The following is a 27671-nucleotide window of genomic DNA, read 5'->3' as shown; positions in this document are numbered from 1 at the left end:
ATTCATTTCTTGTGATGTGAGGATTATATAAGATTTCTAGTAATACCCTGCCAGTGTTTTGCCTAGAGACGCATAAGCCAAGGCAGCCTGCCAAAGTAATGGGTTGTTATCATATGACAATAAATAGGTTCCTATCATATACCTTATAAATGAAACCATTGATTCAATCTCCACCCCAAAACACAGGGCGAACAATATGTGTGGACTGCCCAGCTGGAAGTGAATGTCCAACACGGGATTCCACAACATTATGTCCTGTTGGTACTTCCAGTGCATCGGGTGTGGAGGATTGCACGACCTGCCAACCTGGATATTATGCTTCATCTCAAGGCCAACCAGTGTGTACCCCATGCCCTGCAGGTTTGTATATACAGCACTATCTAATGGCTCATATTACACAGTATTACAACTGTGGTTTGGGCTCAAAGTTTTACGGTTATTTTCTACATTAGACTTCCAGGAAAATTTAAATATAATTAAAAACAAAATCAGAAAATTGTAATATCACTTTCACAAATGTGGCTCTTGTTGTTGTCACTGAATAAAACATGTAGCGAACAAAAGGTGTATGAAACAGAACACCCGTGTTGTAACAACTGTCGTTGCCCCGTCATGCGAAGATAAATAGGTTTCCTTTTACTTATTTTCATATAACACAGGTTCATCATGCTCCAATCCAAGCCTCCCCCCAGTTCAATGCGGTCCAGGTTACATATCATCAGAGAATGCAACCTCGTGCACCTTGTGTCCGCTCGACAGAATATCATCTGTTGACCATCAATCGTGTCTAGAGTGCCCAGCTGGGTATGAGTGCTCAGATCCAACGTAAGTTTAATGATATGTATGGTTTACCTACTTTGCGTAAAGAATACTTTGTAGCTTTTTCTACATAATGTCCTTACAGACACTTTTCTTCCAATTACATCTTAATTTAATTTTACTTATTCAACTACAGCCCACTGTGAGTTGTTGTATTTTAAGTTTGACCGCCAAGTTTTTTATTTGACACTTTTTCTCAAGTAGTTTTTACTCATAAGAAGTTTTAACGACTGTCGTTTCTTGTTAATGTTATTACCTTCATTGTTTAATTTAATTTGACCTTTGCTACGTATATGAAGAGATAAATAGAATATTATGTTATGAATATAACTTATAACAAGAGCATTTATTTCCCCACCATAGGTTTGGTGAGATAGCTTGTGTTGGTGGCACATACTCATTAGCTGGTAACGCAACTTGCACACAATGCCCGGCGGGCTTTTCGTGCTTGTCGACCGCCCTCCCCCCAGATCCATGTCCTTCAAGTAAGTCAACGAATAATTACCAAACATTCTGTTACTGTTACTGCAAGGCAGAATGTAAAGTATTCTATTTTAACTACTCTTTTATAAAATTGTGAACTTTAAAGATTAAACAGATTAAACCCAAAATTTTTCATGGTAAAAACGATCTATTAAGTCTTCTTTAAAAAATTCTTGCCATTATTGAACCCGTGTCACTGTTTTACAAACAAAAATGGATTAAGAATCGGTGTTAATTGCTCCATTATTTATCAGACAATTAGCTTGCTTTAGTAATTAGATTATTTTCAATCACAATTTTGCCATCTTTATAAATATGATGAAAACAAAATAGCATGTATAAGCCATGTACATGTCCAGTATCTCTAAACACAATGATTTAATTCACACCAACCATGTTTCAGACGAATATTCTCCTGCGGGCCAAACATCGTGCACGTTGTGCGCAGCGGGCTTCTCGTGCACCACCACAAGCACAACAATTTGCGCACAAGGAACATACAGTGCACTTGGAGGTAAGAGTGGTTTATATTCAATAACTCAACTATATGCTGGTGAATAGTTTGTGTTGTATGTTTCAAACAACAGTTTACAAAACAGGTTCCTATGCTGTACCTTTATCTTTGCAATAATTGTCGAGTACGTGCTCGTTCATTAACACTTTGCTCTCATACGTGCTCGTTTATTACAATTGAATTGCGTTCTCTTTTAATAAGCAACCTTTTATTACAGCTCGCATTCATATTATTTCCCATTTTTATTATAATTCATTATTCTTGTCCAGATTCCACCTGCCAAAGTTGCCCTGCTGGTTCTCGTTGTCCAGCTGGATCTTCAACTCCAACCAAGTGTGGATCAGGTAGGTTGGGTTGGTGGTTACCATAATATATATTATAATCTCTCATTCGCCATTTCAGTTTTATCCATGGTGCGTCATTGCAGTTTGCAAACTTGCTGTTAATTTCTTTTCTTTGTTGTTTTAACTAATTTGATATTCGTTTCTGTATTTGAAGATTAAAATAAATTTATGTTATGTTAGTTTGTGTTAAGTGAATTTGTTTAAAAAGATAATTATATTTTGCTGGCAGCAGTTTGTTGTGTGTTTATAAGTAACTTTCATAATCAAACATATTTGCACCGCAGGTTCATACAGTGCACCAGGTGCACATGAATGCACGTCGTGCCTCCCGGGCCATTACTGCCCAACCAGTGCCCAACAACTAGCGTGCGCGAGTGGAACGTACAGCTCTGGTGGTCTCACAACATGTCTACCATGTGCTTTAGGTGGGTGGGGTAATATATATGCATAATAATTATAAAATTGTGATATATTGTTACACTATAATAAGAGGGTGGTATATACTTTATGGTATTGTAATAATGTAAAAGTCCGATATATAAACACTTTTTCCTTAGTATTATAATAAAGTGGTGCCAATTACATTGTAAATATGCTCTGGTATATGAACTTTATTTTTAATATTAACTTTATCATGGTATGTTTTATATTTATTAACAGTTTACATAAAGTTACATTAAACTAAGCTGTGCCTTGTAGAAAGATCAGTAGAAAAATAACAGAGATTTTAAACAAGTATCAGATTAACTCTGGCCTAAATTTCTTTGTGTGCCATGCAGTAGGACCTATTACATTATAATAAAGTATATTATACATGTCATACAGGATCTACATGCATATCTACTGCATCTATCAGTGGGGGTAGCAACTGTACATTAGGTCAATATTATGATTCAACTACATTAAGTTGTGTGGATTGTCCAGCTGGTTCATATTGTCCAAGTCCTGATCTACCAGCACAAGCATGCACCCCTGGTATGTATAATAACATATATGGTATAGTAGAATGGGGGAAGAAGGGACACCTCTAGCACATAATATCCAAATATCCTGATCGTGTTTTAAACAATTAACAACAGTCTATGAAAGTTGTGAGGATACAGTTTTATAATTCTTTGAATGTTCTTTGTTTACTACCAAAAGGGACGAGAAAATAGAGTTAAAAAGTGTCTCATCTTTTCCCACCGTACTGTATATATCATCACGCAAACAGCAATATGTATTCAAAATATCATGCAAAGTGTTAAATAACACAAAGTGGCAATGTCTTTTGTATAATGTATATTTTCAATAATTTGATCTTCGCTGTTGTATTTAAAGAGGAAAAGAAAACTTATATTCTATATTTTTATTGTGTTATAAAAAAACTGTGTTATATCTATGTTAAAAAATCTTATGTTTTATAGTTTTTATATATTTTGTTATTTTATAAAAACCTGTGTTATATCTATATCTTATTCCCAGGTCAATACACTGAGACCACTGGCATGTATTACTGCAAAGATTGCCCACCTGGTAGCAAGTGTCCCAACTTAAACCAAGTCCCCACCACGTGTGATGTAGGAACGTATTCAACTGGTGGTACGGATACTTGTGCCTCGTGCCCTGCTGGTTCATATTGTCCATACAAGAAGTAAGTTAATAGGCATCTCTATACTTGGGTAATATGACTTTTCCATGGTTGCCACTCCCATGCCCACAGTCGAGTTGCTGAAGCTATTGCAGTGTGTGGATAAGCAGACATGACTTTTGGTTGGTTTGGTCATTTATATTCTCGTGGGTGGGAATTTGAGTGACATAGTTGCCACTCCTTTTCTCAATCCCCCAATACTTTCCAGCCAAGCTGTTGTCCTCCCATGCCCACCTGGAACGTATGCAGTGAAAGATTCATCGTTCTGCACTGTGTGTCCGGCAGGAGAAAAATGCACATCCACCAAAACTGCAGGTGACTCACTTGCTTTATTTAATGTAATAATAGTTGTCTGTGACCTTGGGCAAGTCACTTGATGGAGAATGCTCCAACCCAGTGGTCACTAACGAGTTGCAGCACCCTGGGTGTTTGGGTAATAGTCAAACTCTGGTCTAAATCCCAGATCCCATGACATGCCTCACTGTAGGACCTCACCCATATAAAATAGAATGTGCATATACAATGTTTGGGGAAGGCCAACTCTGGCCTAATTCTCGGGTCCAAAGTGATGACCTATCCACCTGAAACAAAAACCCATCAGGACCGAACAAAAGCACCAACCCCATACACTACCCCAGGCACCCCATGTTCTGCTGGTACCTACAGTCTTGGTGCATCAACCACCTGCACCGACTGCCCTGCAGGATACGCTTGTCCATCTACTGATACAACTGGTGATATCTATCAATGTAAACCTGGTACTTATTCAACTGGTGGTAGCCCTGATTGCACCCCATGTACTGCTGGAAGGTAAGGGTTACTTATTACTCAATCTATATTCTAGTGGTTAGGGTGATAAACTATAGACTTGAGGGTACCGGGTTCAGTGCACGGTACTGCTACCAATCATTTAATAGCAATTGCCCCAAGCCAGTGGTCACCAATGGGTTGTTTAAATTATCAGCAATACTAAAAAACAATCACCAACAAAGTCACATACGTGGTAACTTAAGCTGGCACAAGGTGCATGAAACAGCATATATCTACACAGTACACTAATAATCATCGCAAGTCTATTTTTATGCCAAAAGATAGTTCGTTTAAACTACATTATGCATAGTAGTAGCAACACAACAATATATATTCAAGTTCTTGCCCACCCACAGTGCTTGTCCCTTCACCGATCGTTCAACAATCGTCGCGTGCACCCCTGGCTTCATGTCAGCGGGGAATAGATCGTCTTGTGTGAGGTGCAAGGCTGGTTACTACTGCCCTAATACCAATGATGAAACTGAGTAAGTTGTGTTAAACAGGAAGGCTAAGGCTGTAATAGACGTATATCAGTAGTTGTGTCTGTTTGAATTTGGTGGTTATTAAAAAAGTAAAACTATTTTATTTCAACTGCTCTAATACTAATGATGAAACAAAGTAATTTCTGTGTCTTGTAGGAGTTAGATAAGAATTTATGTGTCTTTGGTAGGAGTTAAGAATTACTAAAGCATATTGGTTGTGGCTGGGTTTGCTGTTAAGAAAAAATATTTACTTTTTTTGTTCTTCTGTTTCGTCCCGTTTTCATTGAAATTTTATCCTAACGAAACTTTTGGCCAGTTACCTTGTTTCTGTAATCCTTATGTTTTTACACCATACATAGAACACCATGCGATGAAGGAACTTATTCATTTGGTGGGGAAGAAGTTTGCCATAATTGTGATTTAGGATATTATTGTCCCAACACTACAGTAGCACCCATAGCTTGCCCCCCTGGTTATTATGCAGATGCTGTTGTAAGTATTTAAGATTATGAAGCTATTATGTATAGAGTGATGGATGGAACATGCTATAACTTGTATATGAGCATGAGGTGTATGAATGCACCATGTGTGTCTGGTTTATGTTTCCGAGAAAATACATTACAAAAACACCCATGTTATAACTTTATCCAAAAACTTGCTTAAATCGCAAATCCTCGACAAGGACCTCACTAACATACAATATAACTTGTTCCACCATGATTCCCTCCAACAGAATTCGATTGAATGCACTGCGTGTCCGGCAGGCAAGAGTTGTGCCAACCCCACTGCCTCCCCTACTACATGTGGTATCGGCACATGGGCGTCCAACGCCTCCACTGTGTGCCATCCGTGCAACCCAGGATATTTATGCCCGGTAAGATTGCAATATTAAATCTATGTGTTGATGTTGCTCCCAAGCATGTTATAAGTGTAAAAATAGATATCTCAATTGTTTTTTAATTGTGGTTTTGATGTTAAAAATTGCCAGAAGAGTTCTTTTAGCTTTCTGTGTTTTATAAATTCTAAAGAAAGGAACTTTACTTAGTTCCATATGTTTGTACTGACAATCTTAATATGCTTATAGTTTATTGACTTTTTTCCTGATCTTTGTACTTATTGCTTGTTTTTATTGGGTTTATTTTCATGTTTGTCATTTTAAACTTAACCCCCACCCCTACAGACGCAATCTACTTCACCCAATCCCCCAGAGTATATATGTAACAAAGGAAAGTATTGTGACGGAACAAAGGAATATGATTGTCCCACTGGAACATACAACCCCAACAATGGTAGTGGTAGTTTAGCTGACTGTATACCCTGTCATGTTGGTTACTGCTGTGAAAACCCTGCAACTGTTGATCCGGTGGCCGATGATCTTAAATGTCCACCAGGTCATTATTGCCCAACTGGCACCGGGACCTGCACTGCTCTACCTTGCCCAGGTTACTTTGAATGTCTTGTATTTTTATTGGTTACGTACCTGTTTAAGTTTATATTATGTTTGTGGGGGGCGACTTATACATGATTGCCACTCCCATGCCCAGGCAACATTGATATATTTTCACCTAATGATGTCTTATTTTGCTGATATTGTAGGTTTAGCAGCAACTTTTATTGGACATTTTCCTCAAGTAGTTTTTTTACGTAGCATGTTAACAACTGCTTTTTGCTGCCCACTTCTTTATCATCCATCTAAGTTTGTTTTATCAAAATTATCTTCTTACATGTTTAGTTTGCTGTGTCATACCTTGACGTTGTCTTGCTACATAGTGACCAAAACAAAACAGCACTTATTCTCATATATCAACCCACAGAAGTAGGCAACATCATATACACTTGTATTCTCAATGTTCTACCTTCCCATTTACCATAACAAGACATAAACTCCAACCCCTATACACAGGCGGAACCTACAACCCCAGTACAGCAGCCACCACACTCACCGATTGTACCAATAACACCTGTCCTGCTGGTTATTTCTGCCCGACAGGCACATCTGACCCGGTGCGCGAATGTCCGGAAGGTTTCTACTGCTTAGAGGGCCAGATCACAGCGTTTGAAAACCCGTGTCCACCCGGGACTTATGGGAACCAAACTGGATTGAAAGGTACTTGTTTATGTTGTTGTATAATAATAGTGTGGAATAATTGCTTGTGTTGGTTCTTTGTTTCAGCTCACTGGCTGCTGGAAGATTTTTATAAAGTTTACATTATGTCTGTCAGCAACACTTCATGTGTTTGATCTTTTGATGTTACACAGCTGTTTTAAGTGGGAACATTAAGTAAAAAATTAGAATCCAGATATTGTACGTCTAACTTACGTTGAGCTTTGAAAATTATTCATAAGTTTTTCAACAACTTTCTACAAATACTTAGTAGGTGTGTTTTAAACATAACTAATACACCAATATAACCCACCCACCCCCACAGCATCGAGTGAATGTCCATCTTGTACAAGCGGACATTACTGTCCATGGGGAAGCCAGACCTCACCCACCACCAACCCCCTACCCTGCCCAGCTGGTACATACAACCCTCTCACCAATGCTTCGGATGTGTTAAGTTGCGTGGAATGTGATGGAGGTGCTGTGTGTGAAGTACCGGGGTTGGACGGACCATCGGGGGATTGTGCGCAGGTAACTTGGTGTTGGAGTGTTAAAACATAAAGTTACGTATGTGTGTTTATGGGTACAAGGTATATGTAACAGAACACTCGTGGTATAAGGACTGTTGTTACCTGGCATACCTGCCATGCAAGAATAAGTAAGTTACATACGTGGTAACTTGTAAGCGGGCACAAGGTGTATGAAACAGAACATCCGTGTTATAACGACTGTCATTGCCCACCATGCGAGGATAAATAAGTTACATACGTGGTAACTTGTAATCGGGCACAAGGTGTATGAAACAGAACACCCGTGTTATAACGACTGTCATTGCCCTACCATGCGAGGATAAATAAGTTACATATGTGGTAACTTGTAAGCGGGCACAAGGTGTATGAAATGGAACACCCATGTTATAACGACTGTCGTTGCCCTACCATGCGAGGATAAATAAGTTACATACGTGGTAACTTGTAAGCTGGCACAAGGTGTATGAAACAGAATATGTGTTATAACGACTGTCGTTACCCCGCCATGCGAGGATAAATAAGTTACATACGTGGTAACTTATAAGCGGGCACGAGGTGTATGAAACAGAACACCTGTGTTATAACGACTGTCGTTGCCCCGCCGTGTGAGGATAATCGAGAGTTATTACTTCATGATAGGATATACTAATTAATAAAATAACTATGCAAAGAACAAATGTTTGATGTTTAAAAACAGAATATATATATATATATGTTTGTATATATAATATTAACCCATTACAACCACAGGGTTATTACTGTCCTCTCGGTACAATATCTCCCACACAATTTGCATGTCCACCTGGTTCCTTCAGTAATGCCACAGATATACACACAGCAGATCAATGCCAACCCTGCCCTGCTGGTTATTATTGTACATATGGGACGAGTGAGTATCTTGCTATTGATATGCAGCAACTTTTTATAGGATAATTAAATATTAAAACCGATATGTCTTGTTATTGTTATGTGATAATGAGTATTATTCGTACCAAACTAATAAAAACTTGGATAAAGTAAAATTGTTTAAATATAAAAATAAATCATTTGAATTCCATTAATTTTAGAAATGTTATTAATGACATCATCAAATTGTTTGTGATTTCACTTGTTGATGATGTCATATTCATAAATATATTGTGTCTATGTCAAACATATCTACATGCTTGTTTTCACCGCAGGTGACTTTGGTCCACCAAATGAACCCCAACCATGCAAAGTTGGTTATTATTGTCTCGTTGGAACACCAAGTAAAGATAGATATCCGTGTTTGCCGGGAACTTATTCGAACAACTCACATAATGAGAAGGCTGAGGATTGCACTGTGTGCGATGCAGGGTATTATTGTGTTGGTGAGTATCTACATATATATATATATATATATTTATAGTTACATAATGTTCATGGTGTTGTATATACATGTATTCACATATATGTGTTTATGGATATTGTATTTATTATATTCTTTATGGGGATGTATACCATGTCATGGGACCTGTGATTTAGGCCAGAGTTGACCCGTTATTCTGTGAAAAATGTAAATCAACTAATGTTTTAATTCTGTTGTTTTTGGTAACTTGATGGTAACTGGGTTCAAGGCTCGCTGTGGTTGCTTTATATTAAAATTTTAAACCTTAGTTTTTATAATAAAACTTTAAACTGCTTTACTTTTTTCAAATATTAAATTAATAAACGACCTTAACAATTAGATATAATGTTTTCGTGGTAAACTTATTATATATGATGTTTATGTTAAGGTGGTGAATCTGCGGTCACCCAACCGTGTCCACCTGGTTATTATTGTCCAAACGGAACGGTTTCAAAGGAACAATACGCTTGCCCCAACGGAACGTATAATCTGAATTTCTCCAGAACAAGTTTAAGTGATTGTCTACCATGCACACAAGGTAAGATTAAATTGTAATGTAGAGAATACCTAAAGGATCTCGGGTTCAAGGCTCGACGCTGCTAGCATTTAAGCATATGGGTCTTCAGGCAAGACAGTTAACGGCAATTTCTTCAACCCAGTGGTTACTAATGGGTTGTCCAAATTATCAGCTATACAGAAAAAGAATCATCCAAAAAGTTACATTCGTGGTAACTTGCAAGCGGGCACGAGGTGTAGAAAACAGAACAAAAACAATCACCCACAAAGTATTTTTAAATACTAAATCCGTTCTTTATTTCAGGTCATTTCTGTGAACTAGCCACAGTTAATCCTGTAGCTTGCCCAGCTGGTACATACATGCCTTATGGGGCAGATTCATCAACCCCACCCAATGTAGTTGGGACACCTGCAGGTTACGCCAGTGATTGCCTCGTCTGCCCTGCTGGGTCTATTTGTATTGATGGTTCTAAAGATTTTAAAGCCTGTGGTGTTGGTTTCTACACTGAGGATGGAAACTCTGTGTGTCAGAAGTGTTTGGCAGGGTGAGTGGCATGTATGTATATGTTTTGGTTTAGCAGTAAATGTGTTTATTAAATCTATAAGAAGTCACCCATGTTATAACTCGACAGTAAGCATGAAGTGTATGAATACACCATGTGTATCTGGTGTATAAGAAGACACCCGTGTTATAACTCGACAGTGAGCATGAGGTGTATAAAGACACCCAAGTTATAACTCAACAGTGAGCATGAGGTGTATAAAGACACCCAAGTTATAACTCGACAGTGAGCATGAGGTGTATGAATTAACCATGTGTGTCTGGTGTATAAGAAGACACCCATGTTATAACTCGACAGTGAGCATGAGGCGTATAAAGACACCCATGTTATAACTCGACAGTGAGCATGAGGTATACATTCCAGGTATTACTGTGACGATGTTGCAACATCGTATCAAAACATGACATCATACAAGAGGTGTGCTGCTGGTCAATACTGCATGGAAGGTTTAGCAACACAAGCTGATTCAAAAGATTGCAGAGCTGGATATTATTGTCCCGAAGCCACACCAAGGGAGTTGCCTTGTCCAACGGGAACGCTCAATACGTTGGATGCCAAGGAATCTGTACTAGATTGCCTACCGTGTACTGCAGGGTAAGAATATGTGTATGTAGGGGAAATCAGCTATATAACATGTATTGTGTCTGACTACCAAGGTATATATTATGTTGAATATAATATATTAGGATTGAGTAGACTTGGTGAAACATCTGCTATAGTATAATGAGTCTATATTCGATAATTGTAACCTTGATATGCATAATTAAGATTTTTGTATAACTTACACCAAAAACTGTTGGCATCATCAGTGCTTGTAAAAGACTGAGTAGACTTGGTGAAACATCTAAGTAGACTTGGTGAAACATCTGCTATAGTATAATGAGTCTATACTTGATAATTGTAACCTTGATATTCATATTAAGGTTTTTTTAAAACATGCAGCAAAAACTGTTGGCATCATCAGTGCTTGTAAAAGACTGAGTAGACTTGGTGCAACATCTGCTATAGTATAATGAGTCCATAGTTAATTCTTTATGGTGAATATACATAATATAACAGCGGTAATTTAATACTTGTAGTTCATTTTGCCTCGAAGCCTCCAACATGGAGAGTGGCACATGTGAAGCTGGCTATTATTGCCCAACAAACATCACAAATACGTTTCTACCAAGTGATCTTACGCATATCGGTTCATACGGACCGAAACAGGTGAGTGTATATATTGATATGTGTGACTGGTGGGGTATGTTAGTGTATACTATTTGTTCGTAAACAGAAGAATTTTGGTTCATGGTTTAATGAGGTGGTAAGCAGGCACTCAGATACTCAGTACATAATCTAACCAATATTTACATCACTCACAAAGTTACATACGTGGTAACTTGTAAGCGGGCACGAGGTGTATGAAACAGAACATCCGTGTTATAACGACTGTCATTGCCCCGCCACGCGAGGATAAATAAGTTACATACCTGGTAACTTGTAAGTGGGCACGAGGTGTATGAAACAGAACATCCGTGTTATAACGACTATCATTGCCCCGCCACGCGAGGATAAATAAGTTACATACCTGGTAACTTGTAAGCGGGCACGAGGTGTATGAAACAGAACACCTGTGTTATAACGACTGTCATTGCCCCGCCACGCAAGGATAAATAAGTTACATACGTGGTAACTCGTAAGCGGGCACGAGGTGTATGAAACAGAACATCCGAGTTATAACGACTGTCCTGCCATGCTAGGATAAATAGTTACATACTTGGTAACTCGTAAGCGGGCCCGAGGTGTATGAAACAGAACACCTGTGTTATAACGACTGTCCTGCCATGTGAGGATAAATAAGTTACATGATAAATAGACAATCCCACTTGACAGTTAGCGTGAGTTACACCACTAAAATGTTTTATAAATGTGCGTAACTTACTTTGTCCTTGGTGGCCGGACAACAACAGTCGTTTACAACACGGGTGTTCTGTTTCATACACCTCGTGCCCGCTTACGAGTTACCACGTATGCAACTTATTTATCCTCGCATGGCGGGGTAATGACAGTCGTTGTAACACGGATGTTCTGTTTCATACACCTCGTGCCCGCTTACAAGTTACTCCATATAATGTTATACATTGTGTTATTGTTATACTTCCTATATTATGTAGGCAGATATATGTGTCTGTTATACTAGGTATCTCGTACATACATTTCACCCATACACAGGTCCCGTGTCCTGGTGGTCGGTACAGAAACACGACAGGAGGGACAATGGTGGACGATTGTGACGTTTGTCCCCCTGGTTATTACTGTCCCATTGGAAGTATATTCCCCATTAACTGCCCACAAGGATATTATTGTTATGAAAACTTAGACCTTCCTCTGCCTTGTCCTAAGGGAACATATGGGACGACTAACAGTGGGTTAATGTATTGATTAGAAATAAAATATAAACTATTTATATGTATGGTTCTATATGCCCCTTGTAATGTGATAAAAAGGACAAATTAAATGAAAGAATGAAGAAGTAGGAATTAGCAACAAAATGGCAGTTGTTAAACATGCATGCAAAAATAATGCCTAAAAACTTGGCTGTTAATTCCAGAGCCACGTAATTTTGTTTTTTAATTTATTCTTATGCAAAACTTTGTGTCTTTTCACATTGTTACTTTCATATATGATCATCATTTCATACAATTGTATAATTGTTAATTTCCATATAGTTATTTTTCGGATAGGTGTATCTTGTTATTCATTTTATCATAGTTTATATGAACGCATATTTCATACATGATCATTTGTTTCATATGATCATCTTTTCATATAAACATGTTTTTCACATGATCATCTTTTTCACATGATCATCTTTTTCACATGATCATCTCCCATCACAAACAGAGCTCACGAACATCACGGAATGCAAGGATTGTGACCCCGGATATTATTGCGACTCCCTTGGTATGATAAACGTACGAGGTGAATGCGACGCGGGATATATTTGTTATGGAGGGGCTTCAACTTCCAACCCAAACGATAACAGTACGGGTGCTGTGTGTCCTGTGGGGGGGTACTGCCCTATGGGTGAGTGTGATTTTATTTATGTATTTCTTATGACTTTACTATTCCACTAGTAATATAAAGATATATATATTAAACTTTTGTAGAGTTGTTTAAAAATATGACAAAAAATAAATTTTAAATAAAAAAAACAAACAAAATCTTACCCTGATATAGATAAGACAGCAAGGTGTTGGCAAAAAAACAACCAAGTTTGGTTAATTATATATTTTTATTATTGTTTTTAACCTTGATTAATCATTACGAACTTTTGCTAACACTTACCACGCAGGTTCTTGGAATGCGACGGCGTGCCCTCCTGGTTCGTTTAGCAACTCCCCGCGACAAACTGACGACAGCGATTGCAGGCCGTGCACTGCCGGGTTCTACTGCGCCAACTCTGCCCAACCGGAGCCCACGGGCCCGTGCGCTGAGGGACATTATTGCAACCAGGGTTCATCGAGTGAATTCCAGAATCCATGCCAGCCAGGTCAGTTTGAATGAATGGTAACAGGTTGCTTACATCAGGCTTTAAATATATCTTGGCTTAAATAAGCTTTTCCTGCTTAGAATAAAAACATCAATTTTATTCTGACATTTCAAAGTCTCGGTTCAGATGGCAGCACCTTGGGTGTTGTTGGCTATTGAGGGAATAGTTTAAACCAGGCGTGCATTTAAAGTACTTGTGTAAATCAGATAACATGCTATAGAATATCAAAACCTAACAAGGTGTTTTTATTCAATATCTTGGTCATTATCTTTAGTTTTTCAAACCTATAAACCTCCAACTGTCCACCTATACCCCCCCCCCACACATGCAAACACCCATGTTTCACAGGAACTTACTGTAAGCAACAATCCACCTCGGAAACTCCTTGTCCCATTGGTACGTACCAACCCAGTGAACAGAGCTCGAAATGTCGTGCTTGCATAGCTGGAAGAACTTGTCCACGTGAAGGGATGAACTTCACCCTATCCTGCCCACCAGGTATGAGGGTACTGGGTTCAAATACTACTGTGGTGACTTATGCTGCACCAGCGGTTTCTGGGGAGACATGCAGTAATTTGTCAGCAAAATAAAGGCATTCATTTTCTTGTCATTAAAATAAAGGCATATGTTGTTTTGTGCACTAAACCACTTTAAAAGTGAGCATGAGGTGTATGAAGCCACCATGTATGCTGTTAATTAAACTCACCTTCTGGAAAATTTAACCAAAATTTTTAAAACCAGTCTGATTTGGTAATAACAGAGTTGGTATGATTATGTATTATAATATAATCTAACCATAATACATTATAACACTAACCCTCACACCCCCCCACACAGGTAGTTACTGTCCCTCCCCCAACCCGTTTGTAAACTTCACTTACAACGAAACAGCTACAGACTTTGTTGGAACATTTAAAGAATTAGGAGAGTTATGTCCGCCTGGTTCCTACAACCCTCAGTAAGTTATTGCATGATGCTTGAAGTTTAAGGCAATCCACATATTGATTATAATTGGGCGATAACTGATTGGAGTTATTAATTTGAATAACCGAATACATCTTTATTAATTGACTGTGAATAAAACTAAGTATAACACATTACTATACCTGGTACAGCTAAACCAACTGTCCCCACCAAATTTATCGTTTTTAAGAAAAAGATGGGGCGGGTTTTATGTATTTTAAAATGAGTAGTTTATAAAACACAACCGATGCAGCTGACTAACCCCCCCCCCTCCTACAGAGCTATTGAATAAAATTATATTGAATAACAATAGAGATTGACTGTTACTGATACCAAGTGAAATAGAAACTACACCTTGTACAGCTAAACTAACCCCCTTACCCCTGCAGAGCTGACTCCCCCACAATAGCTTCGTGTCTACCTTGCCCAGTAGGAAAATATTGTAGCTCGCTCGGTCTTAGAGCGCCAGAAGGAAACTGTTCAGCTGGATATATTTGTTATAACGGTTCAAATGTCAATCAACCTTCACAGGATAATTCAACAGGTGTGTAGTAACTTAGTTTACCATTAATGGGTTCATAATATTTTGAGTAATGGTGCTGGCCTAAATCACCGGGGTGTTTAGGTGATGGCCAACTCTGGCCTAATCCCAGGACCCATGGCGTGCCTCACTGTAGGACCTCACCCATATAAAATAGAATGCTTATACAATGTTGGGGTAATGGGCCAACTATGGCCTAAATCCCAGTTTCTTGGCATATGCCTTTCTGTAGTATCTCTATGATGTGTTAGCATTTAATAAAATCCAATTAAACTGTTCAAAACTTTAAAAATGATAAGCTTATTAGTTTAATTCAGTTATCTAGTATTGCTTACAGAGATCTGACTTTTTTAATAAAAAGGCCATTGTTTCATAGCATGCATTATCGTAGACCCTCACCCATATAGAATAAGATCCACAGAATCCATTATGCTCCAATGCAGGTGAAGGAGTGGACGTCAGTGTTGGTCAGCAATGTTTGCCTGGTAAATATTGCCATGAAGGAACAACATTAATGGAAGATTGCCCACCGGGGACTTATCGGTCAACACCGGGGGCTACGAGTATAAATGACTGCACGTGAGTTCACTACTGTTTATTCCATATACTTTGGGAGGATTTTAGTAAAATAATCAATGTTTTTATTTTCAAATGGGAATTTTTGACTGGCCTTATAAGAAAGAGTATTCAATTCACCTTGTATGTCTTTGGGCAAGACGCTTTACAACAACTACTCCAACTGGTTTGTCTAGATTGTCAGCCATACAGAAAAACAATCACCCACAAACATACGTGGTAACTTGTAAGCGGGCACGAGGTGTATGAAACAGAACACCTGTGTTATAACCACTGTCGTTGCCCGCCATGTGAGGATAAATAAGTTACATACGTGGTAACTCGTAAGCTGGCACGAGGTGTATGAAACAGAACACCCGCGTTATAATGACTGTCGTTGCCCCACAACGCGAGGATAAATAAGTTGCATACGTGGTAACTCGTAAGCGGGCACGAAGTGTATGAAACAGAACACCTGTGTTATAACGACTGTCGTTGCCCCACAACGCGAGGATAAATAAGTTGCATACGTGGTAACTCGTAAGCGGGCACGAGGTGTATGAAACAGAAAACCAGTGTTATAATGACTGTTGTTGCCCCGCCATGCGAGGATAAATAAGTTGCATACGTGGTAACTCGTAAGCGGGCACGAGGTGTATGAAACAGAAAACCCGCGTTATAATGACTGTTGTTGCCCCGCCATGCGAGGATAAATAAGTTGCATTCCTTCAACCCAACTTCAATGCCCCACGTCCCCACCATAATCAAACCACTTATATATAGACCATGTGATCCTGGTAAATATTGCGCAGCATCTGGAATGACCGAGGTGTCCGGCCCTTGTGAGGTCGGTTTCTACTGCACGGGAGGGGCTTCGGATCCTAAACCACTGGTGTGTATTATTGTATATGTGTGGTAACTTATAATATGCCCTATTGATGGGATAGTCACATACGCAGTATTATATGCTATCTATATGTTATGTTCATTTTATGTTACACAAACATAGAACAAACTGTAAAATTGGATGATGGTATTAAAATTGATAAACATTAAAGTTCCAGGTTTGCCCTGTTGATGACCCCTTATAGAATAGAATCTCTATTATTGAGTGTCTAGAAGCTGCCTTAGTGGGTTCTTTCTAGATGGTAGCACCCTGGGTGTTGGGGTAATATACCTACATCCCAGGTCTCAGGTGTCTCACTGAAGACCTTACCCTTATATATTAAGTTGTATACCTAACCCCATATTAACATTGTATCTACAGAACCTAACTACTGATGGTGGAACATTCTGCCCAACACAGAATTATTGCAACTGTAGTGACAATGGTGGTTGTACGGAGCCTACACCATGCGATACAGGGCTGTACACCAATGCTACTGGTCAGAGTGAGGTAAATAAGTTGGTCTGAAATTGCTCGCATATTTACATACATGGTAACTTCTAAGCTGGCACGAGGTGTTTGAAACAAAACACCTATTTTATAACGACTATTCTTGCAAAGTCATGCGAGGATAAATAAGTTACATATGTGGTAACTCGGAAGCAGACACAAGGTGTATGTATAAAGTATAGAATGGCCAAAATGGGAGGGAGAACTTGGGCGATTATTCCATCTTAGCCGGTACTTGATGCTCTGACACCTAGGCTTTAAAAAATTCTAATTATTTAGTTACAACTTACAATATTAAGTTGGTATTACCCAGTTACATATGTGGTTACTTAGAAATGAGAACGAGGTGTATGAAACAGAACACCCGTGTTATTACGATTGTCGTTACCCCGTCATGCAAGTATAAGTAAGCTACATCCTTTCATATCAACCAAGCATATAAAACAATCTATTATATTCAGTGTATCAACTGTGAGCCTGGCTTCATCTGTATTTTCAACCAACCTCCTAAACTTTGTGATGCTGGTTACTATTGTGTGGGGAGTGAGGGTACGGGCCCCATAGCTGGGAGACCACTCGAACTCCTCCCCAAGCCATGCCCGCCAGGAACTTATTCGAATAGAAGTGGATTGAAAGCAGCAAGCGAGTGTACGAACTGTGACGCCGGGAAATATTGCCTTGGAAGAGGAAACAACGAACCAGATGGTAGGCGGGGTTTAATATATAACATGGGTGAGGTATATTGCTGCGTGCCCAGCTTTCTACGCAACGAACCCACACCCCATGCCTCAGGTGTCCCTCATTAAAGACCTCACCCAAGCGAACATTATAAATGTCGCACATCAAACATACTTTGTTGTGTCAATAAATACAACTTAAATATCATTAACTTACCCCCCTATATTAAGTGTATAAACTGCCTTGTTTAAACACCATTAGATGAACCTTATAGGCGATAATGTCCTTCTATACATGGGTGTTTAAACTTTTTCAAATCTTTCGCAACGAGTGCCCCTCCAACCTTTCTCTGCATTGGTGATTTTTCTCCTTTTCTGTCTGGCCTACTGTGTTTGACCTTGTTGGCCATTTATTCTTATTTCTTAACATATAGTTTGTGCTGTGGTGTTAATATAACCGACTATCAACTTTGCAACTACTATTACAACCTTACAGGTGAAGTAGACGGTTTATATTATTCCGCTGGTGCTGCTAAAACTTCCCAACCCATATCTGGTGACTGTGTTGGTGCTGATGGTGTTAACTATGACTGTGGGGTCTGCCAACCTGGATATTTCTGTCGTGGTGGGTTGGGGCAAATGGAGACGTGCCCTGCTGGTACGTTCGGACCAAGTACTCCTATACAGTATAGTGGTCAATGTATTGATTGCACACCTGGATATTACTGTGAAGAAGTTGGTAAAAGCAATGCAACAGGGAAATGTAGCCCTGGGTATTATTGCAATGGATCATCTGAAGTACCTAACCCTGATATCAGCACAGCATGGGGTGGGGAATGTTCTGTTGGTCATTACTGTGAAGAAGGCTCATACCAAGAAACTCCATGTGATGCTGGTACATTTGCCAACACTACAGGGCTATCTGCGTGCTATCCTTGCCCAGCTGGTAACTACTGCCCACAAACCAGCACAAACCCCCAGCCATGTGAACCGGGTTATTTCTGCCCATCGGCGTCTACTGATTACATCACCAACCCTTGCCCGAGGGGAACTTACTCCAATACAACGGGAGCCACATCCATGGATACATGCTTGCCTTGCATAGGAGGTAGGGTGGCAACTATGAGTTGTTTGGAAAAATATATTTTACTTTTTAAGGTTACAAAATGAACGGCCCATTTGTTTATAAAATTTAAATTTGTAAGAAAAAAATGTGCTTATTTTTTTGTTTTTGATTAGTTATTTTGTTTATAATATATAATTTTTTTAAAGAACAGTTTTTTGTTTTTTTGTTTTTTTTATCAAAAGTACAAGTGGCATGAATAAATAGGAAGGCCATGGTATTGTAAAGAATGTTTATAAAGGAACATAATAATTATGATAATTCAAACATTATGACATCACACAGGTTGGTATTGCAAAACAGCGGGCTCTTCCCAACCAACAGCAGAATGCGACGTTGGTTGGTATTGTAGTGGGGGTTCATATGAAGCCAAACCATCCAATGCCACCACGGGTGCGAGGTGTGTAGCGGGTGAATATTGTCCAGCTGGTTCATCAGCGCCGTTCCCATGCGATCCCGGGATGTATTGTGACCTCCCTGAAAGACAAGCACCTGCAGGGAACTGCACAGCTGGCTTCTACTGCACTAATAGCAGTCTGTCTGCTACACCAAGTGGTACAGATGATACAGGTACAATGATATATTGTGTAGTCAATTAAACTGAATGGAAATCTAGGAATAATTGATTAAACAACAATGAATGGCATCACCAATCATTAATTCTATTGAATATTAACAAAAAGTTCAATAATTTCAACCTTTTAAAAAAAAGTATTAGTTAAACTAGTAAAAAAATGCAAAATAAATTATCGGATAAATAAATATTAAATAAATTTTAAAGTAAACTGCGTGCATACAAATGATATGAATTCACAATAACCGACCTAACATTTAAACACAGGTGGTCCATGCATAGCAGGACATTATTGTCCAGAAGGTTCATCTGCTGGTGTTGCTTGCCCACCTGGCACCTTTGTAGGTGGTACTGGTAGCCAAAGCATTGCTGATTGTAATGAATGTACTGAGGGAAAATATTGCGATGCTTATGGTTTACCTGCTCCAACTAACGACTGTGACGCAGGGTATTACTGCCCACAAGGACAAAATATGTCGGCACCTCCGCAATATATTTGCTGGAAGGGTGAGTGTTAAAGTTATCGCATATTATGTAAAGGGGTGTGTTAAAGTCTCTTTTTTGTGCTTGCACTAAACAAGAGAGCAACAGAATATATGTATATTGTTTTTGTGTTTTGGCAAAAAATCTAAATGTCTAAATTTCTTTCACATTTGCATTAGTATAAATATTCTAGACTTGCATTTCTTTCCTTTTTATATCTCATAAAAAATATTTTTAGCATTAAATTTGAATTGATTTATCTTCTATATTATAACAAGTCTGAATTTCAACTTCCCAGGTTATTCTTGCATTGCTGGTTCCAAGCTCCCCACCCCGTGTGGTAACGGTACGTACCAAGATGAAGAAGGAATGGATTCGTGTAAGACTTGCCCACCTGGATATTACTGCGACGCTTCAATGGGACCTGTGGTCACTTATAACGATACTGCGTGCCAAAAAGGTGGGGTTGGGGTGTATGGGTTGATTGTGTTTGTGTGCATGCTACTGTGACTATAGTCTGTAATACTTTCTACAAATGTTCTGTGAAAAGTTAAGTAAAATATTGGTTTAAAAAATGTATTCATGGAAAAAAATTCTTAACTCAACTTATAATAATCACTGTTACAGTTACAATGATTAGTTAAACTAATAACCTTAGTCTTTCTATTTCAAATAACATTTTTTTATTACTACCTCAGATATTAAATACAATGTTCTATCCCCCCAGGTTACTACTGCTTAGCAGGGACTTCATTTTTCAACCAGTACCCTTGCAACAAAGGAAGCTACAACCCAACCATTGGTGGGAAATCCATGGATGCGTGCACCCCATGTGATGGTGGACATTATTGCCCGAATATTGCGCAATCGGAAACAAGATCGAGTGATATCTGTGAAGCTGGGTGGGTGGTTGTTGCTTGGGGTTATGTGTGGTAACAAGTGCCTGTTGTTTACATAAGAATGCATAGGCAGTTTAATGGGGAGAGTGTGGCACGGTCAAATTTCTGCTAATAATATATATATTTTTGTGGAATACGATAGCGCAGATCAAGTTAGTTGAAACAATGAAGAGAAATAAAAAGATGTTTTTTTGCTCATAATTAAGTTAACATCAAAGTATATGAGGTTTTCCCCCCACAGCAGTGTAGCACTTATACATTGACCCTCCCAAATTAAAAATTAATCAAATTAACACAAACTAACCCAACCCCCCACCACAGATATTTCTGTCGCACTGGAGCAACATCCTCCACGCCCAACCAAGGTACCGATGGCAATACATGCCCACAAGGATTCTACTGCCCACCATCCACCACCAACCCTGATCCTTGCCCACCTGGTTCTTATGGAACTCATCAAGGGTTGAAGACCATTGACCAATGTGCTGCTTGTGATCAAGGTTAGTTTAACTAAATTTAGCTCAGCACCGTACCACAGTTGGTTAGCGTGCCTGCCTCCCAACGCAGAGGTATTGGACATTTAACGGCAATTGCTCCAGTGGTTACTAATGGGTTGTCCTAATTATCAGCCTTAACAAAAAAATTGAAAAAATCCCTTAAAAACAATCACCAACAAAGTTACATATGTGGTAACACGTAAGCTGGCACGAGGTGTATAAACACCCCTGTTATAATGACTGTCTTTGCCCCGCGACGTGAGGATAAGTAAGTTACATACATTCATTCATTCAACTTTAGTAATACAAAGTGTAATTCAGGCTAGCAGCAAATTATTAATAAATTTTAACTAAGTTAACTCCCCCCCAGGTTTCTACTGCAGTGAATTCAACGCAACCACAACCACTGGGCCATGCATGGCTGGTTTCTATTGCCCTGAGAATTCAACCAAACCCAATGAGATTGAGTGCGAGATGGGGAGGTATTGTCCGCCTTCTTCGTACAAACCAGAACTATGCCCTGAAGGTGAGATAGGGGTTATCTATTAGGAGGGTTTTGATCTATTTTGTGTGAGTGAGACTTAATGTGGAGGCACTCCATGGGACCTGGAATTTAGGCCAGAGTTGTCCCATTACCCCAACATTGTATATGTACATTTTATACGGGTGAGGTCTTACATTGAGGCATGCCATGTACACGATAAAATCGCATGCATTTGTATTCTTATAAGTAATGTAATACCTGGCTTATTTACTATTCTAGTATCTTAATTAATACAATACCTTTTACTGCAAACAATATTATGATACCATCACCCCAACACAGGTACATTTTCGAATATCACTGGTCTAACTGACAAATTCAACTGCACACAATGCACTGGTGGTATGTATTGTGAAACACCTGGTCTAGATGAACCAACAGGACCTTGCACACCTGGGTATTACTGCGAACCTGGGTCCATATTTGGCCAATCTAACACCACATTCTGTACTGCTGGTACTTATTGCCCTGGTGGAAACGAACAACCTTTGCCTTGCGAGGACGGGACTTATGTGAGTTTATTGTGGGTTTGTGGAACTTGTGAGTGTGGTGGATCATTCATGGTTTGCATGCAGTGTGTGAAAGCCAAATTGTATTTATTTTATGTAATGTAAGAACTGTTTGTTCTTATGAGATGCGAATTATTTGAAACTTTTTTTTTACTTGTTATTTTGTTTAATTCTCTTTGTTTTAATTAAACTGATATTTGCCATCGCATGCAAAAGTTAGTTTATATATGTTTGTTATATTATGAAACCTTCTTAATATTATACTTGATTTGAGTAAAGAACTAAAATAATTATACAAGGTGTATGAAACATGGCACCTATGTTATAACGACTGTTGTTGTCCCGCCACGTGAGGATAAATAAGTTCAATTCATTCACCGATATACACCACGCAGGTTGGTTGGACGCATGCCGAATACTGCCCACCCTGCCCTGAAGGTTTCACATGCACTGTAGCTGATGGTAAACAAGTTTGTCCCATGGGTTACTACTGCCCTAATGGTACAGGGTCCAATATACAAGCTTGTCCTCAAGGAACCTTCAGCAACCAGACCGGGCTCACTAATATATCTGACTGCCAACCTTGCTTAGCTGGACACTTCTGCGCACAAACAGCAATGATTGATACTTCAGGTTTGTTTATTAAGATTTTATTTTTTTAAATAAATGGACTGACTGTTTTATTAGCACTTATTTCCTTTTCATTAATTTTTTAAATTAATAGAATGTTCGTTTGTATTCTGAACAAAATAAATCGAAATAATAAATATTTGCAAAAGAAATTGTAAAACTTGTTTACTTTTTTTTATTTTATTTATTGGAGATAAATAAGCTTATCTCTAGGGAGATTGTTTTCAGTTTATTTTGTAAAATATTTGGGTTTTATATTTACAACACAGACTTTGTTTCCCCCCAGGTCCCTGCCTTCCTGGGTATTATTGCGTAACCGGAATGGACCGGTCCCAACCCGATGGAACGAACTCATCGTATGTTGACCAGGGTTGGTGTTACGATGGACAACAACGTGGGTACGGGGGGAGGTGTCCTGTTGGTCATTACTGCCCATCTGGTACAAGCTATCCAAAGTTGTGTGAAGCGGGGAGCTATGCAGATTCTGTTGGTCATGAAGTGTGTGATCCATGTGTGGCTGGTGAGTAAGACTCCATAGGATATCTGAATGGTGGTTTGAAAATAAAACAAGTTTAATATGCATGACAGGAATAGTTTATATTGAATATATCTTAAGTGGTGGTATAACCTATATATATATGTAACTTATTTATTCTTGCATGGCGGGCAATGACAGTCGTTATGACACGGGTGTTCTGTTTCAAAACCCCCATATACCAAAAAACAAATGAAATAGCATTAGTTGAAAGCATGGCTGTTATTATGACATGAACATATATTTCTACTAAAATTGTAATGTTTTAACCCAGGGTACTACTGTCTTGCTGGCACAGTGAACTACACGGACACTCCTTGCCCCAGTGGCCATTACTGCTTTGATTCAACTGACAGTGCAAATAAATATCCTTGTAATGAAGGGACATTCAATAATGGAACGACTAAAACAACGGCGGATGGTTGCACGCAATGCACAGGTTTACAATTATATTAAACTAATACATTAATGTTATGGCTCAATGGTAATAGGCTTTGTCTCATAACCAGAGGATATGGGGTTCAAAGCTCAATGCAGCCATTAATGTGTTTTTTTCTTATCTTTTAACTAAATATAGGGTGGCATTGTTAAAATACAGTTACACTCATAGTTGTCAAACATAGGGTACCTCATTGAATAATGTGGTGAATGCAATATACTTTGGCTCTGCTTGTTTGTATAGACACCTAACAGCAGGGCACACGCTATGATATACAATATATTAACACTTATCCTTATAGGTGGTTGGTATTGCAATTCAACTGGTCTATCTTCCCCAACCAACCAATGCCCTGATGGATATTACTGTCCCGAAGGTTCAGTATCCGGAACAGATAATGGGTGTCCTGTTGGCTCAATATGCCCTCAGGGTTCAATACAGCCAACCATATGCCCTGCTGGGTGGGTATATATACATATATATTTATATTAACCAAAATGGTATTTTATATTTTATTTTTTATCAAGAGAATGTTAAAAGTTTTATTAAGAGAATGATTTGCGTTTATGAATTAAAGTCTAAGGTTTATAGATTGTGAACATTTGTTCTTGCTATTGTTATGTGCGAGATTTTTGTTCCCCCATCTAGTTCTAACCCCACACATCTCTTCACTGAGTTCGCATCATTATCCATTAGAATAAATTAGAATGTTAAATAAATGTTTTTAAATCACACGTTACCACTTCTAATATGCCCCTCGCGCACATTTCAGGTATTTCTGCGACAGTGAATTTCAATCTAATGTTAGTGGGATGTGCAAGGCTGGTTGGTATTGTAGATTGGGTGCCATGCAAGATAATCCTGAAGATGGGAATGTCACTGGTGGGTTGTTTAGATTGTAGTGTGATATACAAGTACTAAATATGCAGCACAGAAAATAGAGTCCAACTAATGGTGTATCATAGAGACCACTGGCATTATCGGCTTCCTAATCAATTTAAGTTTAAACTTCCTCAGTGGGGTCTAGTCTATAGGTGTTGGGGCAATAGACCCACATCTCAGGTTTCAGGCGTGCCTCACTAAAAATAAAACTACCTCAGTGGGGTTTAGATGGTAGAACTCTGGATGTAACAGTAATATACCAACAAATAGACCTACATCCCAGGTACCAGGCAAGCTTTCCTGACAATCTGTTCTTACTTTCCAGGTAACTTTTGTCCCAAAGGCGCATTCTGCCCCGAAGGCTCAGGTTCCCCCCAACTTTGCCCCCCTGGTACCTACCTCGATTCAGTGAAGAATATCAACTCATCAAACTGTAAGGAATGCAGACCTGGTTATTACTGTGATGGGCATGGACTGGAGGAGCCAACTGGTAAGTTAAAATTTGGGGTGATGGAATAAAGGTTTAGATTACGGATACATTGGGGTACCTCGCCTTAGGACCTTGGATAACCTGTAAAATTATTTTGATAAAGGTCCCGAAAATCTTACAGCAGTATTAATAACATTGGAGTTGTGACACCCTGGCATAAATCTTAGTTTACCAGACATTCCACAAAGTAGAAACTTACCTATGTACCACAGGCCCTATTTATGACATTACCCATATAGAATAGAACACAATATAGTTTGGAGTAATAAGCCAACTCTTGAATAAACCCCAGGTCCCATAACATGACTCACCAGGGACCTTACCCACTTAAATATAGAATAGAAAGTAATCATTGTCCCCCCACCCCCAAGGTGAATGCAGTGGAGGTTTCTACTGTGAAGGACTTCCAGGGCAACACATCAGCACGGCCACGCCCTCCCTATATGTTTGCCCACAAGGACACTTCTGTATAAACGGGACGATCCAACCAACGAGGTGTTTATCTGGAACTTACCAAGACGAGTTTGGGAAGTCTGAGTGTAAACAAGTAAGATAACTTTGATACATTAAACCACATTAAAGCCAGGCTTTTACAATAAGTAAGCTTCTTCTAATTTTGTTCTATTCAATTACGCTAGCGAAGGATTAAACAACATTTTCTCTTTATTTTCTCAACTAGGTTTAAATTAAAGCGCAATATATTTCTGTAATAATTATCACTGTTAAGATGAAACAGTAAACTTTAACAATGTTTCAGTGTGAACAAGGCTTCTTCTGTGACAACACAATCTCCCCTGTGATCATATACAACATATCATCTATTTGCCCCCTGGGCCACTACTGTCCACCTGGTACTAAATATGCAAACGAGTTCCCATGTCCTGCTGGTACCTTCTATAATTCAACTCATGCTACAACTGTGGATGATTGTATTGCTTGTATTGGGGGAAGGTAGGTTGTGTTGGTGTGTATGTTGTCTGTATGTGTATATATGTGTGTGTGTTGGTTTCAACTTGTTTATATGTATATGTGTGTGTACAAACATATTAAATAAGTGACATTTATCTATTCATTTAGCCACCCCTATAGGTTCTTAAGCCAGACGCTTAACAGCAATTGCTCCAACCCAGTGGTCACTAATGAGTTTTCTAAATTTTCAGCCATACATAAAATCAATCACTCACAAAGTTACATACATGGTAACTCATAAGCTGGCACGAGGTGTATGAAACAGAACACCTGTGTTTTATCGACTGTCGTTGCCCCGCATAATATTCATCATATACCACTAACATGAGAATAAACAAGTTACACTTAATCACAACCAACTAACCCAAACCTTATATTCAGCTTCTGTGACCAACCTGGTCTACCGTGGCCCACAGGTCAATGTGACAGCGGTTACTTTTGTACCACTCGCGCCAATTCATCTTCACCATTCAATAGCGGGAATATGTTTGGAGAATGTCCTGTAGGTGGGTTGGCTGTTGCTGCCATGTATTATTATCACAACATGTATGTTGTCCTAGTATATATTTCTACCGTTTATACATAATCCTCATGTTCTTCTATTGATAAATTGAGTATTTTGTTGTAATGGAAAGAATTTATAAATCATTGCAAAAAGCCAACATGTAGGTTCTGCACTTTGTTATGAGATAATTTACTTATATTTCTATATCTTAGTTGTATGCAACTGTCCCCTAGTTCTATAATATTGTGGTTAAAGTAACTTTATTCATACCAACCCCTACACACAGGTCACTACTGTACATCTGGCAGTACAACTCCAGTTAAGTGCCCACCAGGCACATACAACCCAAGCACCCATGGAACAAATATATCAGCATGTCTACAATGTTCTGCTGGTAGTATATGTGTAGAAGCAGGGATGTCTACCGATGGTGTGCCCTGTACTGAAGGTATGGTTGCTATATATTTGTAATGTTGTTCTATATGGGTGAGGTCTTATAGGGAGGTATGCCATAGGACCTGAGATTTAGACTAGGGTTCCATGTGACGTCATAAGTGGTGACCTCATACAATTTCTTTTTTCTTTTCTTTTTATAAGTTACATACATGGTAACTCGTAAGCGGGCATGAGATGTATTATATAGAACATCCGTGTTATTACGACTGTCGTTGCCCCGCCATGCAAGGATAAATAAGTTACATACGTGGTAACTTGTAAGAGGGCACGAGGTGTATGAAACAAAACACCCGTGTTATTACGAC

At 38.9% G+C, this 27671-nt stretch overlaps 1 protein-coding gene across 1 annotated transcript in view; it reads left to right on the top strand.

Moving 5' to 3' along the window:
• LOC149729128 (uncharacterized) overlaps positions 1–27671 on the top strand; it is a 70446-nt gene that overhangs the window by 3145 nt on the left and 39630 nt on the right. Inside the window, exons 5-54 of the mRNA XM_089888675.1 lie at positions 187–360; positions 660–825; positions 1183–1304; positions 1706–1816; positions 2086–2160; positions 2445–2585; positions 2986–3135; positions 3625–3793; positions 3999–4105; positions 4429–4600; positions 4957–5085; positions 5442–5574; positions 5816–5956; positions 6263–6524; positions 6986–7189; positions 7512–7717; positions 8467–8605; positions 8898–9068; positions 9474–9623; positions 9906–10146; positions 10528–10758; positions 11244–11373; positions 12379–12571; positions 13051–13233; positions 13502–13699; positions 14048–14197; positions 14537–14657; positions 15052–15206; positions 15647–15782; positions 16542–16650; positions 17026–17154; positions 17616–17859; positions 18328–18939; positions 19240–19524; positions 19796–20035; positions 20310–20471; positions 20739–20913; positions 21232–21410; positions 21778–21933; positions 22234–22463; positions 22856–23093; positions 23377–23610; positions 23900–24064; positions 24366–24525; positions 24837–24946; positions 25272–25436; positions 25808–25983; positions 26194–26387; positions 26787–26911; positions 27197–27358. Coding sequence (XP_089744801.1) covers positions 187–360; positions 660–825; positions 1183–1304; positions 1706–1816; positions 2086–2160; positions 2445–2585; positions 2986–3135; positions 3625–3793; positions 3999–4105; positions 4429–4600; positions 4957–5085; positions 5442–5574; positions 5816–5956; positions 6263–6524; positions 6986–7189; positions 7512–7717; positions 8467–8605; positions 8898–9068; positions 9474–9623; positions 9906–10146; positions 10528–10758; positions 11244–11373; positions 12379–12571; positions 13051–13233; positions 13502–13699; positions 14048–14197; positions 14537–14657; positions 15052–15206; positions 15647–15782; positions 16542–16650; positions 17026–17154; positions 17616–17859; positions 18328–18939; positions 19240–19524; positions 19796–20035; positions 20310–20471; positions 20739–20913; positions 21232–21410; positions 21778–21933; positions 22234–22463; positions 22856–23093; positions 23377–23610; positions 23900–24064; positions 24366–24525; positions 24837–24946; positions 25272–25436; positions 25808–25983; positions 26194–26387; positions 26787–26911; positions 27197–27358 — 8910 coding nt within the window. The remainder of the gene's footprint in view (positions 1–186; positions 361–659; positions 826–1182; positions 1305–1705; positions 1817–2085; positions 2161–2444; positions 2586–2985; positions 3136–3624; positions 3794–3998; positions 4106–4428; positions 4601–4956; positions 5086–5441; positions 5575–5815; positions 5957–6262; positions 6525–6985; positions 7190–7511; positions 7718–8466; positions 8606–8897; positions 9069–9473; positions 9624–9905; positions 10147–10527; positions 10759–11243; positions 11374–12378; positions 12572–13050; positions 13234–13501; positions 13700–14047; positions 14198–14536; positions 14658–15051; positions 15207–15646; positions 15783–16541; positions 16651–17025; positions 17155–17615; positions 17860–18327; positions 18940–19239; positions 19525–19795; positions 20036–20309; positions 20472–20738; positions 20914–21231; positions 21411–21777; positions 21934–22233; positions 22464–22855; positions 23094–23376; positions 23611–23899; positions 24065–24365; positions 24526–24836; positions 24947–25271; positions 25437–25807; positions 25984–26193; positions 26388–26786; positions 26912–27196; positions 27359–27671) is intronic.

This window comes from Ciona robusta, chromosome 11, assembly GCF_009617815.1.
Source record: "Ciona robusta chromosome 11, ASM961781v2".
Classification (NCBI taxonomy): Eukaryota; Metazoa; Chordata; class Ascidiacea; order Phlebobranchia; family Cionidae; genus Ciona; species Ciona robusta.
Note: the sequence above shows the minus strand (reverse complement) of the source record. Positions and strands in the feature narration are given on the sequence as shown.